The 19,526-nt window shown below is 36.4% G+C and overlaps 1 protein-coding gene across 6 annotated transcripts in view; it reads left to right on the forward strand.

The window, feature by feature from the left end:
- The window catches only part of KCNH7 (potassium voltage-gated channel subfamily H member 7), a 218,345-nt gene that overhangs the window by 156,331 nt on the left and 42,488 nt on the right, over positions 1-19,526 (forward strand). For all 6 annotated transcript variants that reach the window (XM_048308541.1, XM_048308545.1, XM_048308544.1 and 3 more), the window contains one exon: positions 16,273-16,698. In XM_048308541.1, coding sequence (XP_048164498.1) covers positions 16,273-16,698 — 426 coding nt within the window. The remainder of the gene's footprint in view (positions 1-16,272; positions 16,699-19,526) is intronic.

Here is a 19,526-nt window from a genome sequence, read left to right on the forward strand (position 1 = left end):
AGCATTTAAAGAGGAGTAAGATACTTTAGTAGAAAGATTTTAGTGGAATAAGTTAGAAATAGAAAGTAGAATAAAGTTTAGAAAACAATTTCAGAAGAAACGGAAGATGCTGCGGGACAGTGGTTTATACTTTGAGTGAAAAATCTGGGTTATAAATTCTACTGCAAGGAACCTTCCAATACTGTTTTACCACTTAACAGGAGTGTTCAGGACATTAGGTAGAGATGAGAACGGCCTTAAGGTATAGCTTGCGGTGAAGAGGTGCACATGTGATGGTCCTGAATAAGTAGACTCCCTGACTGCTTTGCCTGGATTTTCACCTCGGGCTTCACTGATCATAACTCCTTGTGTAATGCCAAGAAGCATAACATCTTCGGGATGCTTGTTTCTGCATAATATTGACTTTTACTCAGTGCATTAGCCAGTAGTAGCTGCTAGATAGCCCTGATTGATAAACTGGCATTGTTATATTCCAGTGCAGATATTTGTCATTAAATTCACATTTCCATTCCACTTTAGAAAAAATTGTTTTTTAAAATGTTTTTCGTTATAATTTCCAGAGATGTTAATGTCACTCTCTTCTAGAAGAATCTCAACTTACTTTCTTCCATTATTTCTTTTTTACAGTCTGTTCAGGGGGACAGTGCAATTTCTGCACTCTTTTGTACTGACAGGTTCAGTTGGGGTCCTGACACTGATTGTTAGAAGGAGACAAGTCTTCCTAGAGGCACAAAAAGTAGACTTTTATTAAAGAAGGCAGTAGGGCAAAAGTCTGCCATCTGTCCCTTAACATTTTTTATGAACTCATAAAGGGAACTTCTGGCCTTAAAATTGCAATGTGCAAAGACACAGCAGGAACTATTTTATCTTTTGTATAAATACTGATTTATTGTAAAGCTTCTTACACATCCAGTTGCCACTGATGTACAGCTGCAAAGTTGTGAACTCTGTTGTAAACAGACTCATGAAGACTAGAATAGTCAGTATCTGTGCTTATTTTTAAAGAAAAGAGAGAATTCTGGAATGCCCATAACTTAATACTGTCAACAAATAACTGTTCCAGTTAATAAAAGTATAAATTACTGGTCTCTTTATTTTGTTGCTTAAGAAAAACTGCTTTGTTGCTTTCGATCACTAGTGTTCAGAGATTATTTATCTCCTTGAAATTCATCAGTCTGAAGGAATATGTAATATGCAATATGTATCTGTTGTTTCTGTTGTTCATGATTTATCTCAATAAATGACTTACAGGAAGGTAAAACTCTATGATCTTTAAACTTCTTGTTATAATAGTTTTCAAAACAGTTTCATTATCCGCCCACCTCTAGGAAACATATATATACCCAAACTGGTCATATGGCTGATGAAATGATAAATATATACCTTGACAGGCTACACAGAATATTGTGATCTGATTTGCAGACATGCCGAACACCCACACATCTTCTGAAAATAGAGCTGCCAGTGAAGGGGGGGAGACAAGGTGGGGGGGGAGGGTAGTGTTCATGTATGAAGTGATAGACCTTGTAGTTTCACTGCATGTTTTTGTAATCTGGCCAGCCTCTATTTAGTTCCCCAAAAGATTAAGAAATAAGTAACCATATTCTCCCAAGGCCAATAATGCTGTTGATATAAAAAGAACTATTATATGATCATAACTTCAAACTGACCTTCAGGTTTTCAGGCTAAAGAAAACTACCAGCATCTAGGACAGAGAGGGGCAATATAAGACCTAAAAATAAACCAAATTATCTATCTATACGTTTTCAGCAGTCTGATTCAGCTGACACACTGTGCTGTTTACATCCTGCAATAACTCACATACACATAACATTCCAAGGCTGTTCATTTTGCATTCTGCATAAAGTAGAAAATTCTGAATACAGAGGAAACAATTTTGATATCTTCCAATTACGCAGCAAGATTATATATATAATAGTGAAATGAGGGGGTAAGCAGAGCCAACATTTCCTAGTTAATGTACGGAAAGTTTAAATTTACTCTGAAGTGAGAATCTTCTTTTTCCTGTTATTTGTCAATTGACATAGTTTATACAGGAATCATTCCCTTTCTTTACAATAATGCTTAGCACCCTCATGCAATAAAATTTCATCTTTTATTGTCTTTATATAATTAGGCTTTGTAATTACTATAGATGTAATTACAGAAATACTATAAATGTGTGTAATTTCATTGTCATTTAGAAGGTGTGACACACTCTATGAAACAAAGAAAAGCAAAGAAACCGTGGTGAAAACTAATAAAAATACTTCAGTCCCAGTGTGGTCACTGTGCAAAGGTGACCTGTGACCTGTGCAAAGGTGTCACCACAACTGGAAAGTAATATCTTTTGCACCAGAGCAAATAGTTATTCCAAATGCATGGAAGCAGAAAATAAAGCCCACTGTTTTGATCAGTTTCAGAAGAAAACATAGTATTTTCATTATAATTATTTAGTGTTGCACCAAGTAATAAAAATAAGATTCATAACAATTGTGAAAGATAAAATATTCCTTCCTTAGAGTAGAGCCTCTTCTTTTTGTGACAGCAGAATAGGCTCAGGCGTCTGAACTGCTGCAGTGTTTTGAAAAGATTTCACAACATATGGTAGAAATGGAGCAGTCAGAAAGCCCAGCTGCTTTGCAACATGCAACCTGGATGCATCCTTAATTAGTCCATGTCCTTCCCTCAAGATCTACTCTTCTGAAAAGGGGATTACCTGATTTTGCTGAGTTGGGAAAAAGTATCCACTATCTTCTATGAATTACACTTTTGAGTAATCAATGTTTTGTGATCTCTTTGGTTTTACTGCCTTGATGCTGACCTTTGTTAATATTAGAACATTTGCCAAAACATCATTCCTCTTCTGATGCTAAGAAGTGGGAGAAAATAGGCTTTCAGACTGCATTGTAATTTGTTCTGAAAATAAGGAGTTGCGTGTAAGAACCAATACTCTACAAAGCGAGTAAAGCTGATTGAAATCATGCAAGCAGCATTTAGGCAAGCCTCATTTCTCTGGTCTAGAGCTATAAACGCCCACTTCATGGTGGATTGACCTTGGAAGTTTCTAAACTTCGTAGGTTACTCTGCTGAAACCAACAGTTTTGACGCCCACCAGTACAGTCTCACCATGAACTGCAAGTCAAGCCCCATTAAGATCCAGAGAACTGTGAGAATCCTCTGATGCATTTGGCATGCACAGTCTGGAATAATAGCTTTCACACATGCAGTTATAGTTGCCTTAAAACAGCTATGAAAGAAGTCACAGTCCCTCCTTCATGTAACCTTAGACCCATGCAAAAACGTAGTGTGGAAGAGACCTCTAGAGGCCATCTAACCCAACCTCTTACGCAAAACAGCACAACTGCAAAGTTAGATCAGAGTCCAGTGGTTACCACGTTAACTCAGGACACAGTTTCTATCTTTAGGACAGCATAAGTGTATGTTTTCCCAGACACAGACAGCAATAGCAGCTGACGTGTGGAGAGAGGAAGGGAAGAGGGCCAAATGCTGTGGATCTCATGGGTCACAAAGAGCTGCTATTTTTCAAGGATACTGCTGGTGTAGCTAACATTCAGGACAACCTCTTAGAAAGAGGCAGTCCTGGGTTGTAGTTCCAGAGTATTTTGACTGTTATTCATCTTACATAAATGACCATCTGTTAAAAAATCCACAAAAATAACCCTGGGCATCACGGACTCAGACACAGGACTCCCTCCCTCTCTAAGTGCCCTTACCCTCAAATGGTCTGAACTCTGCTCTAGTGGCAGGCACCTCACATGTACATACTGAAGGACCAATGTTGGATCTAGCCACAAAATGCCATAACCTGGACAGGCAATGTTTAGCATTTACCTGAAATTATATAGTCACACCTATTAGGGGTCATTTTCCTCAGAAAAAAAATGGCAGGTATGGTCAGCTAACAATTTAAATTCTTTTCTCTTTAGTGTAATATTAGCTAGTATGCAAACTGAAAAACTGGTGGGTAATCCAATGATTAATTTTTTCAAGGAAATTTGTACTCTCCCACATATCACTAATGAGAGAAATTGTGCATAAATTAAATTTTAAAGAGCAGAAAGTTCCTGCAATTTCCAGGTAGTATGATGATTATAAAGCAGCTATGTTCTAGTACTGATTATAAATGAGATCCTTAAGCATATTAAGTAGAAACAGCAGTGAGGTTATTATTCTTTTGGCCTGGGTGGGGGGGGGAGGAGGAAAAAAGCATGTGGATTAGTTGTTTTTGATGCACTGGAGCTGAGGAAAATATTTTCTGGTTGGGGTTTGATAGGGTTTAGCATTTTTTTCCAAGTAGTAGAAATAGTAAGAAAAAGACCATTAACCCAAATCAGCATAGTGTGCTGTTTGATAAATTCTGAATGCCCTCAAAATTAATAAGCCGAATGAGATCATTTTTCTCATTTATTACTTGTCATGTGTTAGAACTTGGATGATGCTTTCAGGTTGCAACTTGTAACAGGATCAATAGAGAAGGGCAAACCCAGGATAGTTGAGTTAATGCTTGTACAAAAAAAAAAAAAAAAAAAAAAAAAAGAGGGAGAAGACTCCTTAAATTATTGAAATATCAATAAAATCAGTAAGGGAAAAATCAGGGATCAGATGTATGAATCAAAATTCAAAGGTTCGCTGAATTCCAAATATTATGTTTAGGAAATAGATATAGTTAATAGATAGCTATAGTTAATAAATGTGGAAACACGTATTTTCAAAGCATTTTTCAAGGTTTATGGGTGGTATTGGTGTTACTGAACATAAAATTATTGAGCACAGCACTGTTACAAACCGGTTTAACACAGCAGGCCAAAGGAAACTAAGTCTCTGTGAATAAAACAAATCAGACCCAGAAAGGTTCGAAATACACCCAAAAAACCATTATTAAAACCAATGGAGGTTAGATGTTGGTGCCAAAAAACTGATGTATTTTATTTAATAGTAAAAGAGGCAAAGAGAGAGAAAGATATAAGAAAGAAGGAAAGAAATAAAGAAGTGTGCGTGGGGGGTGGGGGGAGAGGGAGTGATAGGGGTTAGGTAGAAACACATCTCCCTTCCAGGGGTCCCAACGATGTCTCGTTGCTCCCCTCCATCTGGTCTTCTTGGTGGTGATGGTCCCCCGCTGCTGCCACGCGCCAAAAAAGTATAGAATCCAGTGGATTAATATACGTTTGGGCCAGGTGGGAACGCCCAGGTGCCTCCCTTGCAGGGGGCCAGTTTGACACTGTCCCTTGCAACACTGTGGATCTGCTGCATCATGCTGCAGTGCTCTGGTGCAGGGTCTGGGGACCCCTTGGGAGGGTCCTTTGAAGGGCCATGACACCCCTTCAGCTGGCCTTCATGTGGACGTGGCTTTTCCTGGGGTGAAGGGGCTCCTGCAGCTGGGCTCCTCTGCACAGTGGGGGATGGGCGTTCACTACCTCTGACCAGATGCTTTTTCACCACGCACCCAAAGCCTCTCCTCCCCCACACCCTTTGGTGTGAGAGTCTGTGCGAGCCTGGAAGCTGATAGCCCCGGGGCTGTGGTCTCCACCCAGAAGGTGCTAAGCTTGATCCCTCTGTGAATGCATTCTTCTCCACCCAGCCCAGACCTGTGTCACTATCTTATCTCCATCAACGAGTAGTTCAGGGCCTCAGTCAGAAGGCCTATTCAGGGTATGGTGGTCTTCTCTACAGCTTTTGTAATACAGTTTTGCTATAATAGGCAAAAGTCCTTCATGGAGACATTTAAGCCATAAATTATAACATTCAGTCTCTGACACCATCTAAAGTGTAAAAATATACTATAAAATAAAAATCTATCTGAAATAAAGTACTGAAATTGTATAAAATAAAAATCTATCTGAAATAAAGTACAGAAATGGTATGAATATTTAGTTGATATTCGTAGTACATAGCAAGCTCAGAGTTTCTTCTTGATATTTATCTTTGGTAAGTCTGTTTTTCTTTGACAATTGAATAAATCTTGCATTATAGCACATGGTGAAATTGTCTTTAAGGTATTTTGGGTTTATTTGCAAGCATAAAAATTTCTTTTTTTACTCAAAGAATTGATAGTTTTGTATTAAGGCAGTATCTTTTTAAATATGGAAATTGCAGTAGCTAGTCAATATCCTGGAAGCTGGCATGAAATGGTATGTTCAGCTTCAGACAAACTGTTGAGTATACTACTACTACTAATAAATGAGAAACATTTATAAAATGGGAAGAAAAGTTCTTCATTTCACAGCTTTGCTTTTTTTTCTAATCTAAGTATCCATCTTCTTTGAAAATGTTCTACTTTCTAAATGAATTCTATTAATTATGAAGAAACCTACTTTCTTTTGAAGCAAAAGAACTGCTGAATGATACAGGCTCATATCTGTACCAATTTGTTCTGTTCAAAGAAGTTTAGTTTCACTGGGTTTGTAGGTGAGTTCTGAATGGAAGACTATAACCAAAGGAGAATAACACCTTTTGCTGCAGCTTAGTCTCTAATGCTGTTAGTTGCTGGGTTTGGAATCGAGGAAAATTCAGAGCCTGTGGCTCATGGCCATTCTGCAGAACTTGGTAGAGTCCAGCTAATTTATTTTGACAAATAGTGTTAGGATAGGATGCAGACTGTAGCCTCCTTCCAGGTTTTCAAAAAAGCTTGAAAAATAAGTTTTGTCTAGGATAGTTATTTCCAGATTTATTGTGCTGTCTGTTTTCTCACTTCTTTACACCTACAATATTCAGGAAGCAAAGGAAACTGCAGTTTGCACAGTGTGATAAATTAGTCAATATATCTAGAAAACAATGAACATTAAGGCTTACAGGCTTCTATCCTAGGCATTTTTTCCACTGGATTGAGGTTTTAATGTCTGCAGTAGCACCAAAAAGATTCCCATATCTCCCTGTTTGTCACAGTTTAACCTCAGCTGGTGAATAACTATCATACAGCAGCTGCTCAGGTCCTTCCTGCACCCTCAGTGGGATGGAGGGGAAAATCAGGAGTGATACTAATACTAATAGCAATTGTAAACAAAAGGAGGGAGGAAGAGAAAAGGGGAGAGACAGACACACAGAGGAAGAAGACCCAAGAAAAACAAGTGGTACAATACAGTTGCTCACTGCCTGCTGACTGATGCCGAACCCATTCCCAAGCCATGATCAGTCTCTCTTCCTGGTAGCCCCCTCAGTTTATAGTCTGGGCATGATGTTCTATGCTTTGGACTATCCCTTTGGCCAGATCAGGTCATCTGTCCTGGACATGCTTCCTCCCAGCTTTTTGTGCACCTGCTCACTGACAGAGCCTGGGAAACTGTAATGTCCATAACTTAGGGTAGGGTCCATCACTTAGCAACCAATGCATCAGTGTGTTGTCAACATTATTCCCATACTAAATCCAAAACAGAGCACTGTGTCAGCTATTAAGAAGAAAATTAACTCTCTCATAGCCAGAACCAGGACACTGGTTAAATCCGTAAATAAAACATCTTGTTCTCTTCTATACATGAGCTTCATTTAGCATAACATGGGCAAGGTAGAGCCTCTCAAGGACTTACTTCTGTCTCACTGATTTTGTGCTATTTTTGTTTTGTTACTGTTTTTGTTGGAGTACTAGAGTATTTAGTGAAGAATTATTATGAAGATCATACCATGTCTTGCCACAATTCCCCAAAAACAAAATATGTTTTTGCATTGTAAAAAAAATGAAAGCATCTAAAGTAAGATCCAGCAACTGACTGAGCAAAGGCAACTTTGTCTGCCCAGTTCTCCATGGTCACAAATTCACCTTTTTTCTTTGCCTAACCAGCATAAATTGAATGGATGGCCCTAGAAATCTGGATCATGCTTTTATAGGTTGGTTTTACTAATGAAATGTAATTTGTATCATCAAATTATCTGCATCTATGTATGCAGTCTGTTCCATCTACCCTTGCCAAATGGCTTTTTGGTTAAAATACTGATGATCAAATTTTATGGAAGTTTGGGTAATACGCTGAACTTTCCTAAAAGTGGTGTTGAGAGGGGAACTTGGGCAACCTGGGCAGAATGCTAAGACTGAATGTATCCTTTAAGTGAACAAGGTTGGGAAGTGCTCATTAAGCACAAACAAGGAGAGCCACAGGGAAGATGGTAATTTCTAAAGTAAGCTTTTCTCCCTACCAGAGCAGTTTCAATTGCAGTTCATACATTTTTAAACACTGTGGGGTCTAATTACAAAAAGCAGATTTTCTAGAAACTATTGTTTGCTTATTTTGCATATTATGGAAAAAAATTACATATACCATGAAACTGAAAGTTAAATATGAATATATACATAAGGATCTTTTCTCCCTTTCTCTTGTACTCCTCACAGTTCTGTCAATAAGTACTATAATTGTAGAACCAAACTGGGAATGTAGCTACTTCATTTTCACTCCATGCACTTCAGAAATTCTTACAGCTTTTATGCTTTTCTTTATCTGCATCAAAGTATTTGACAGCTAGCAAGCCAGTCAAAGTGTAAAATAATGAAAAATACTTTTTTCATAAATATTCTAAGGATGACATAACATCACCAAGTTCAAAATCTGCTTGTTTTATTGTCATGCCATGAATAGATGATAGAAAATATATTTTCGATTACTAAAAACCGCACAATAATTTAAGCCTTTATAACAAATTTGACCCTTGATATTTTGTTTTCAGACATATAAGTGCTTGTCAGCAGCTTAGTGTTGCCAGAAGAGCAACGAATAACTCACAAACTCACTAGGATGTTGAAGGATAGCATTTGCTGTCTTCTGAAATAATATCTCATAATGAATTTTAAAGAAGAGTGTTACACAACTTTTAATACATATTCTATCATTAACTTTTGCTAAAAAAAAGTCAGTTGTAAATATCTTCTTTACTGATCTGTATATCCCTAATTTAAGATTTAAATTTCAGTAAAGCACTTTTAGTAAATCTATATGCTTCTAACTGTTACTCTGACAATGCATTACCCACTAATGTGAAAGTAATTATATACGGACTGGCAGGAAGAGGCTCCTGAGGTTTAAGATTATATACCATTTCTTAATATTTTCATGGAAAATGAACTATAAAAATATCTCCTCTCTTTTAGTATCTAGCTTAATAAAAATAAATTATAGGTTAGAGATATTACATGTATTCAATTTTGGGGAAAGAGTTTTGTTTGATGGTAACATCCAATAAATATTATTTCCCTGAAACCTAAAAATTGTATTTTACAAACAGGAGAAAAAGGCTGTTCTACTCCTTTAGTCACAAGACATGCTTTCACACATAACTTTCTTTAACTATTTGAAGATTTTGGGTGGCTGTGTAAGATTCATGTAATTATTTGATAACTTTATGAAAGTTTGGCACTTCATGGCCTCAGCAATGAAGTTAGCACTCCCAGGAAGTCCCATTGCTCTCAAACAAGCTTCAGGTAGTGACTGATATCTGGAACAAAAAAATATTAAAATACACTCAGATAAGTTTTGAATTTCCAGGTTCAAATATTTTCATATTCAGCATTATATACAAATAGTCATACTGCATAATTTTAAAGCCTTTAATAAAGACAAAGGATAAAGACGAGAAGACAAGTATTATTAACATTCCCCACCATTAGTATCTCAGGAGACATTCTTCAATAGCTATCCTTTGAAAGACATGTAAAAATACCTTTTACATGTAAAAATACCTTTTAACACTGATGTATGAAAACCTTATATAATGCTGTGTTTGGAGGGTTTACCAAGTCAAGAGCTCTTCAGCTTTCTTTCAGTACTGGTGTAACCTTCTTAGTTGTTCATGTCTGCATAAGGAAGACAATCATCAAGATGACTGAAATACAAAACTCCTTTAAAGTGTTTTGGGGAATTAGGTAATGCCTACTATCAGAGAGCCAATGTTAATTTAAATTCCATTTGTTCACTAATACTCGTGTAATATTTATTTTTAGTTGGTTTTAAATTCAGAAATCTCCTTAGGTCCAGTCTGTAGATGTCTCATGGTAATGGTATGAATAGAGAGGAAAAGGAAAGATATGTACTTGCTAGTTATAACTTGGCAGCTTCAACAGAACTAATACACAGGAGAAAAGAGAGCCAGGAGATGTTTCATCAAGAGAAGACGGTTCCATAAAATCTATTTAAATCATTTTAAAGCTGAAGTAATACTGCCTCATTTTTGGGTGCACTATAATTCAGATTTAAGGTCAGGACAAAACCAGTCAATTACAAGAATATGGCTTTAGCTTACGAGTCTGATTCATGTTTCTCATTTCTTTTCCTTTCCAAGTTTTTCCTGTCCAGTACTGTTATTAGCCTTGTTGATAAAGATCTGAAAATTAGTTCAAAACTACATGTTAAAAGGAAGAGACTGTATTGTGTATTTGGATTAGATCTGAAGAGACGTTCCATTTCCTTCCTTTTTTTCCACTAGCTACAATAATGTTTCCAATACAATTATCCTGGTTCGGTTTCTTCTTTACATTTTCATGTAAATTGCCTATTTTGATGTTGAATATGCTTTATACAATGAGTCTCTTAAATCACTATTCATAGTAGATATTCAATCTCTCAGCATACAAGGAGCTGATGTGTTTCTAGATTTGCTACATCCTTCCTGGCTTAACGATGCAGGAGTGATCATCCACTCAGTTCTCAGGGCTGTGTGCCTAGCATTGGGCTGCTGCTGGAGTGAGTCCAGCAACACATTTGCAAAATAATATTTTTTCATGTCCTATAGTATTTCCTAGAAATAAATATTTCAACACTGTATTTGAACTGGTACCGTCTTCCATAGTTGTACGCAAGATGTTTTATGGGTGAGATAAATGTTTATTTTAAAGTCCCCAAAGTAATTTGGGACTATATTTATAGTTTGAACTTTATTAAATGTTTATGAAATTCTCTTAACATAAGAGGTGCTATGCCGTAGATAATCTTGGTAGTACAAGATTTACTTTAATTCATCTGTTGCAAAAGCAGCAGTGACAAAACAGTATTTAGTACTGAGTAAAACTACATCCTTTAAATATACATACACTTCATATGAGGCACACTTGGTCATGAGACATAGCAAAGTACCATCTAATTTATTAAGCTTTGCAGCCATCAAACTTCTACGTCTACTTTTCACACAGATATCTGTGTCCATCTACCTTAAAGCTGTTGGGTTTTGCTCAAGCCCTTATACCTCTTTCGGTATTTTGTCACCTGTAAACATTGCTCTTCATTCAAATTTTCTGGATGTGCAGTACTTCTGTCCAAGATGAAAGTTCTGTTCTCATGAAGTGGTAGAATAACCAGGAAACCATACTGTTAATCCATGCAAGGGTTTGACAGAAATATTTCTTTAACAATTTATGGTGGCATTAATCATTTATTATTTCTGCTATGATTTATTCATATACTATTATGCTTCTTTGTTTCTGGGTCTTTGGTTTTTGCTGTGTGCATTTGCATCCTTTAATAAATTTAGATTGAAAATGCCTCAGAACAAAATTTATGAATATACATGTGATAGTAATACAGGTCTCGCAGCAGAGTCTCTTGAAACTGTACAGTTTGAATAGTAGAATCATAGAATGACAGAATGGTGTGGGTTGGAAGAGACCTTAAAGATTATCTCCTTCCAATCTCCTACCGCTACTCCAGGCTGCTCAGGCCCCATCCAGCCTGGCCTTGAATACTCACAGGGCTGAGGCATCCACAACTTCTCTGAGCAGCCTGTTCCAGTGACTCACCACCCTCACAGTAAAGAATTTCTTCCTAACATCTTATCTAAACCTGCCTTCTGTCACTTTAAAACCATTCCGCCTTGTCCTCTTGCAAAAAACCTCTCTCTGACCTCCTTGTAGGCCCTCTTTAGATACGGGAAGGTGCTATAAGTTCTCCTTACAGCCTTCTCTTCTCCATGCTGAACAACCCTAACTCAGCCTGTCTCAATAAGAGACATGCTCATCTTTGTGGCCTCCTCTGCACTTGCTCCAACAGGACCACACCCATCTCATGCAGGAGGCCCCACAGCAGGATGCAGCACTCCAGGTGGGGTCTCGTGAGTGTGGCCTAGAGGGGAAAAATCACCTCCCTCGACCTGCTGGTCACACTTGTTTTGGTGCAGAAGAGGACAAATATTTGTGTGAATTCTTAAAAATTTAAAGAATCAATTAATTTAGAGAAGTAAGAATTATGGTAGCCTATTGCTGTTGCAAAACATCTTTTATGAATGTTTTCTGCTCATTATCCTTTAGGATACTTTCAGTTGTAAATATTATTCTCTCTACTTGACAGAAATTAGAGAGGTTGAACAACAGCTTGCATAAGATCACTGAGAAACTCAGTAACAGACACCAGAGCAAAATTCCCAGATCATCCAAGATCTTGTCTAATATTTTGCCTACATATTCTATTTTATAAATGAACCTGTACAGGGAAGAAGAACAGTCAAATACTGTTTCTGCATGTGATGCTGCAGAGCTTATAGCAAGAGTCCCCTACACAATCCAGTTACCCAGTGAAGCATATGGCCAATGTACTGCAAAGCACATCAACCCAGTTTGGCTCTTTGACACTTCATCAAAAAACACTATGCAAAACAAGGTCTTTTAAACACAGCACAGGGCAGAAATTATACCTGGTACCAGGCAGGTTTTCTCAAGGGGAAAGAGGATAGAACTGCCCAAAAAAAGATTTTACCATAAACAGTGTAACAGTGTAAAGTGATAAGGCTTACTGAATCTTTTTTTTGTAAGTAACTGTCACCTGATAGTCCCTCTGGTACACCTCTGGTACCTACACTTCCTTTCTCCTCTTACTTAACAGAACAACAGCCAATAATAAATTTTCATTATCCTTAAATATATATTTTTTTAAATTTCAGTGAACTACTGTTATCTTTGAGAAACTGAAAGCTACTGAACAGTTCAGAAAGAAAAATCTACCACTGTTAATTTATGAGTTACTTTGATCTCACTCCATATTTTTCTGGGTATCTGATTGCAGCCCTTCTATAATAAATGCCACCTTGAACTTGTGATCTTAGGAAGTGAACGCATGAACCTAAAAACTGTAGAAGGTGTTCACCAGCCCTATCTTTGTGAAACACTTCAAGCAAGATTCTCAGAGTAAAAAATGAGTTTGAATGAAGCCTTCTAACTTGCAGCAGTGCTGCTTCAACAGTGCACGAGATAAACAGGAACACAGAAAAGTTGAGGTTTATATCAGCATTTTTTACTCAAAGACAAAATATAGTACAGTTTATTTAACCTTGAAATGTTGTCATTTAAAATAGATTAAATCTTATCACCTAATACTGCTTGTAAAGCACTCCAGTAATAAACATTCCTGCTTTCCCCAGGAAAGCCAGTGTGAGGTGGTATTTCATCAAGTTTGAATACCCCTAATTTTCTTAAGAGAAACCTACTGCAGCTAGTATGACTTTTTCTACTTAACATTATAGTCTTCTTTTTGGTAGGATGCAAGGAAGCTTGGCTTTCCTGTCATGTCATGTCCCAAGGTTCAAAGACATTTTAACACTACAATTCTTCAGTCTTGTCCCACTCATATTTCTTACTCTTAAAAATGTTTCATTCCCTAAGCTCTTTTACAATCCTAAGTATGAGTTTTACAGGCCAGAAGAGAAAAGCTAATACATTTTCTTTTTACTAACAATAAATGTGACAACATCTATTTTAAGTAAGTGGAAATATTAAAGGTCTTCTGAGTGGATTTCTAAGTAGACTGAAGTCTTCCATCTAGCCAAGATGGCCAAAATTGGCCAACGGCAGTAGCCAAGCTTTGCAAGGATGTTACACAACAGCAAAAGGACAAATTCATCTCATAATCAATCAGTCTCTATTGAAACTGCCAACATAAAACTAAATAATGTATGTTTTCTTTTTTCTGTATGTGCAACTGATTTTTTTTATTTGAGAAATGAAGTCACATCATCTTTCTCAAGATACAACAAACAAAATAGCTGTGAGTGTTTGTTTTCACTTCTTATTGCATGGGTGTAAGCAATGCAGAAATGTAAAGTTCTGTATAACATTATGAATATGAAACTCACAACCATCAGTTCAGCCTCTCCTGTGTTGTATGTCTAAGAAACTATCACCAAAAGAATTGGATCCATTTCTGCTATTATCAATTTTATACTGCATTCCCTCATTTTGTCCAATTGTTTAGGGTTTTTAACTCCAGTTTTCCCCAACTCAATTTAAACCAATTTAGGAATAAATGTAACTAAAGTTACATTAGAACTCAAATTTCAGGGGAATAAGTCCAATTTACATTATGCGTTGTTCTGAAATTAAGCACAGGGTCTGGAATTTTCAAGCAACAGAAAGAAACATGTGAAGTAAGCTTTGTTGTCCTTGTTGCCTAATCCATTCCCTTCATTGTCTGAAATGAAGAACAGTGATATAAATTTTATAAATAGCAGTTCCCTTGGCACATATACTCACTGTTCTCAAATATTAAGAAAACATCCTTGTCAACTCATCAGGTGGGGGACTGAAAATATTAAGACTGCTAAGAGACTGAGTAATGCTTCAGCTTGCTGTCACCTAATGTGTTTAATGCATAAAAAAATAGCCAGCACCATTAGTTAAGTGCAAGTCTTAGTTACAATACAAAAAATTGATGTTCATCAAAAAATTGATGTTCATCAAAAAATTGATGAACAACCCACCAGCTCAGCACAGTGCTTAGTGCCTGCTTGAAACTAGCATATATTCTTTTGGATGTCTTAATCACTTCTTTCTTCAAGTTCAAAGAAGAATGGTTATTAACCCCTGTGTTCTCACAACATTTTCAGAGTAGAATTTGACTGTATAAAATGAGCGACACTTAGATAAGGATAGGATCTAAGGTTTATACAACACTTGCTGTTGGAAATTTAAACAGAAAAGAGTGTGCTGACCCTCAGAATTTTATAAGATTATGTTTGAGGAGCATGGACTCCCTCAGTCTTGAACAAGCTGAAATCTCAAATCCCAAAATACTAACTGTTAAAAAGAAGGCAAATAAAAGCAGGCAATATCGCTGACAAGGTATTTCTCCTTCCAATAATCATTTCATTTGAGTAGAATTATTCATTTTAATAGCTTTTGAAGTAACTTTTTTTCTAAATATAATTGTTTTTAATTAGCAGGAGAATAAGGAATAGGCAGAAGTAACTGGTGAAAAAAGGGTATAAGATTTCTTGAACATGAATATTGCCCAAATGGGTAATAACTGACAGTCGTCACCGTCTGATGTTTGTTCACTGGTCTGTGTAAAATGAAGTGGTGATCTGAGTCCCATAGGATTTGGAGATCATTTGCAGCACAGAAGGCAATAATTAGCATCATTGCTGACAGTCCCAAACGCTGAATAGGGACAAAATATAATTTACCTTCTTATTCTTAAAGGTTTTGTTCTTTCATGTCAGAGTTCAGTCAGACTGAAAGAGCAGCCAAAGGAAATTTGTTTTATCTGGTGCTCACACAATGCTTGCTCTCTGCAACAAAGCAAACATTTCAGCTTCCAGAGCTAGCAAATTAGGCAGTGCTTACAAACATAATCCTTCCAAATAAAATTGAAATCCAGCTTAGATAAGACCAGCAGGTAACAAATCCATACTTTTAAAGGAATAAGCCTTAGGCATTGACAAAAGTAGAAGTGGAGCAAAAGGCAATACTCCTGTGGTATCCTTTGTCACACCTTTAGCTGAACTAGAATTATAGCCTCAGTGAAATTTGTCTGTGCATGAAGGTTTTTCACCCCACAAAACTCAAAGCATAGATAGCTGTTGAAGACACTAACAGATCTTTCTCTAACTTTTTTTTATTTTTGGTTGCCTACATTTTCTAATGAGAGTAAACTCTTTTGTAGGGAATTCAAGCCAATGATAATAGATTTGCTTTGGGAGAAAAACACTACATCCTGCAAGAAAAGTCATTCACTGGCCATGAGCAAGCTGCCAAGGTTATCCTGTGGAGGATAAATGAATTCGATGACATGCTTAATAATGCAGATTTTATAGATATAAGATATGCCTCTTAATGTTTGCTACAGGGGACAAGAATCAACCCACAGTGCAAAATTGCCAATGAATTTATTGGACTTGGCAGACACTACAAATTTCACAGAAGTTTATTTTGCCAAAACACCAAGTAATTGAAGCTTAATCCTCAAAACTACAATGAATTACTTATTAAGTTTGTCCTGTATTTGCTATGTTTACTGGAAGTTGGAGTAGATACACTGTCTGATTATTGATGTGGTATATTTCTTATTCTAGGTCCTATCCTTAGGGGCTGATGTTCTACCAGAATATAAGCTCCAGACGCCTCGCATCAACAAGTTTACTATATTGCACTATAGTCCTTTCAAAGCTGTCTGGGACTGGCTCATTTTGTTGTTGGTGATATATACCGCCATATTCACCCCTTACTCTGCTGCCTTCCTTCTGAATGATAGTGAGGATCGGAAGAGGAGAGAGTGTGGATATTCCTGCAGCCCACTGAATGTTGTAGATTTAATTGTGGATATTATGTTTATCATTGACATTCTAATAAACTTCAGAACAACATATGTAAACCAGAATGAAGAAGTGGTAAGTGACCCAGCAAAAATAGCAATTCACTACTTCAAAGGCTGGTTCCTAATTGACATGGTTGCTGCAATACCTTTTGACCTGCTGATTTTTGGCTCTGGCTCTGAAGAGGTAAGCTTAAATTAATTAGAAATCTAAATCTTAATTTATTACTTCACAGTGGTATCCTATGTATCCTAAAGTATTTTTTGCTTGTCATTTAATAGGCTGCTTAGTATTTCCATCCCATTTTTTAAAGTTAAACTAAAATTAAATGTTCCTTTGTAGAATAATCTACAATATTAGCTTTCATTGATAAGAGCTAATATCATTGCTGAATCGTTGAATGATTTAGCTAGTATTTTTCAGTTATACCATATTTGATACTGTCTTTAGAAATAATAAATATATTGTGTATGGATGACTTGGTCAAATGGTTTTATCTAAGAACTGCCGCTTTGATTTGTCGCTTACTTTGTAAAAACTGCCCATGATGCATATAAGTGCTGTGTTGGCATTGCATCATTAAAATAAATTTTCTGTGTTCAAAATGTTGAGATCAGATGTTTACTTAGCAGAAAATAGATGAGTTGTAGCATAAACTATACTAGTTTTCAAAGAGATGTGGCTGTTGTCTATTTTATCAAGAATATGGACTATCAGAAGAAGAAAAAAAAGATTACTCGGGGTTAGCCTTGACAGACATGATCTATCTCCTCACTCTGTCTATACATTGGAGTAAAAAACTGTTCAATATATGCATCCAAAAATGGCCCAAAGGTGTATAAAATATATGCTATATTCTGGATTCCTGATCCAGTTCTTCCAAACAATTTTATTTAATTTAAGAAGGGCTAAAATCATAATATATTTTTCCTGAAAAGTGAACTAACAAGTAGAGAGTTGGGTTTGACTTTTCTGTGATGCACAGAATGAAGAAGTTGTTTTTTTTAAAAGCAGCAAACCAAGCAAAAGGTAAATAAGGAGTCTAGAGAAACATGAGATAAAACCATGCAGTAAAAATAAATTTTATTAAGGAAAGCAGTAAGAAGAGAGACAGTAATATAAAGGACAGAGGGAACATGTTAATAGTTCTCTTACCAGAAGAGAAGGTGATTAAAAAGATCAGAGATTTAAGAGAAAATTTGATCACCTGTGCATTCATTATCTGTGGCTGGTCTCAATCTTTCTGCAGATAATTTTCTTCTGTGGTTTTGAAAGCACAGGTACATGAAAGACAAACATTTTCATAATGGCATTACTTCTAAATCAGACTACAGCATTCCCCTTCAGGCATGGTCTGCATCCCTTTCTGATCATTGAGCACTTATCATTGCCAAAAATTATATTCAATGATTAGAAGTGTGGAACATAAAGGATTACAACAGGGACCAATTCCAAAGTTCATTTAAGGAGTCCTTTTTGGATTTGCCCCTGAACATCATTCTTACACACCTCCCCTGTTACAGATGCGCTTAAGAGTGAAATGCCAGGTGCTAAAGTCATGCTAAAGGGATAACTTTAACATAAGATAATGTTACAGATTACAGTAACAAACAAGTGTATTCTTGCAGATAAATAGACAAATATAAAAATGTGGAATTGGAAACAGAAATTATTGGACCATGTAATGACTTTTTCACTATTGCAGGTGTAAGTAAATTGATTCTTTATCCCCTCAAAATCTAGTAATTGACCTGAAAAAACTGGTTTGTGTATCTAAGCAGCAATGACACTATATAGATTATGTCCCATTCACCATGCCATCACGGCTTCTCTCTCATTCATGGTATTGAATATGTCAATCACTTTTCTAAGCTGCTACTTACTGCAGTTTTTCTTCCTACTTTGCTACCTATAATATTTCACCAATAATCCCTTTTTGATAGTTTAGCAAGAAGCAAACGTAAAACTGTCAGAATGGAGCATTTTTCATTTAATAGAAATTTTCAGTCATAAGGGTTATCTTTTTTATGAAATAGCTCTTTTTTTTTTTTTATCTAGAGATTCTTCAAAGAAGATCCCCAATGAAAAATTGTATTGAATAGTCTTTTTATTAAACAACATAAGCTCTAAAGAGAGCTCCATATGTGCTCATGCAGCTTTAAAACACCTTGATACCAAATGGAGTCTTGAAAGGACAGGAAATAATAATCCAAATACCACATGCAGCACTATCTGAATGCTTCTATTTGAGCCATACTTTTTCAACTATAGGAAAGCAACGGAGTTGGACCGTTGACTTTCCAATTTCTATAATAGGGAAATAATGTAATTTTAATTTTTTTTTCTGCTTAAGCAGACTCAACACAAAATGATGATGGTTGGTAGCAAATAATTCTCTCTTTTGTGTGTGTATGTTGTAAAAGTTAGGTGGCTTCCCTCATACTTGGGAAGATAAAAATATGGAGTAGATGGTGAGAAAAGAAGAGAAAATAAAAGACTCTGATGTGATTATAATAGTTGTGATCAACTATTCTTGAACTTGTAGTCCAGCAGATAGGTATGATGAAAACAGAGAAGCTAGCAATCCAGAGAAGAGAGCAGCATCTATCAGATTGCTCTTTGCAGACATTAATTGTTGGCACCAGATGAGGTAAGGTAACTAACAGAATAGGACCCCTGCCTCCTTGAGTGTTGTGCTGATCAAAATATTCCAGCACACCAACAAAGTTGCATTGCATGAGATGTAGTTCTGAAACCAAGAACTTCTGTCCCTGGCCAAGTGACACATGGAAGGTGTACTGTTACTATATGAAGGCTACCTCTGTGCTGGGACAGCATGTAAGGCACATTAAAACTTGTGAACCATGCTTTTCACCTCTACCACCAGCTGTATTTTGGTGTTAAAACCTCTCCACTGTGTTAAAGAAAATTAGAACTCAGGATGAGTTTCTTGATGTTTTAAAGCATATCAAGTCTCATTCATGTTGATTTTATCCTTGAAGAGATGGAGTTTT

This window comes from Corvus hawaiiensis, chromosome 7, assembly GCF_020740725.1.
Source record: "Corvus hawaiiensis isolate bCorHaw1 chromosome 7, bCorHaw1.pri.cur, whole genome shotgun sequence".
In the NCBI taxonomy this organism is placed as follows: Eukaryota; Metazoa; Chordata; class Aves; order Passeriformes; family Corvidae; genus Corvus; species Corvus hawaiiensis.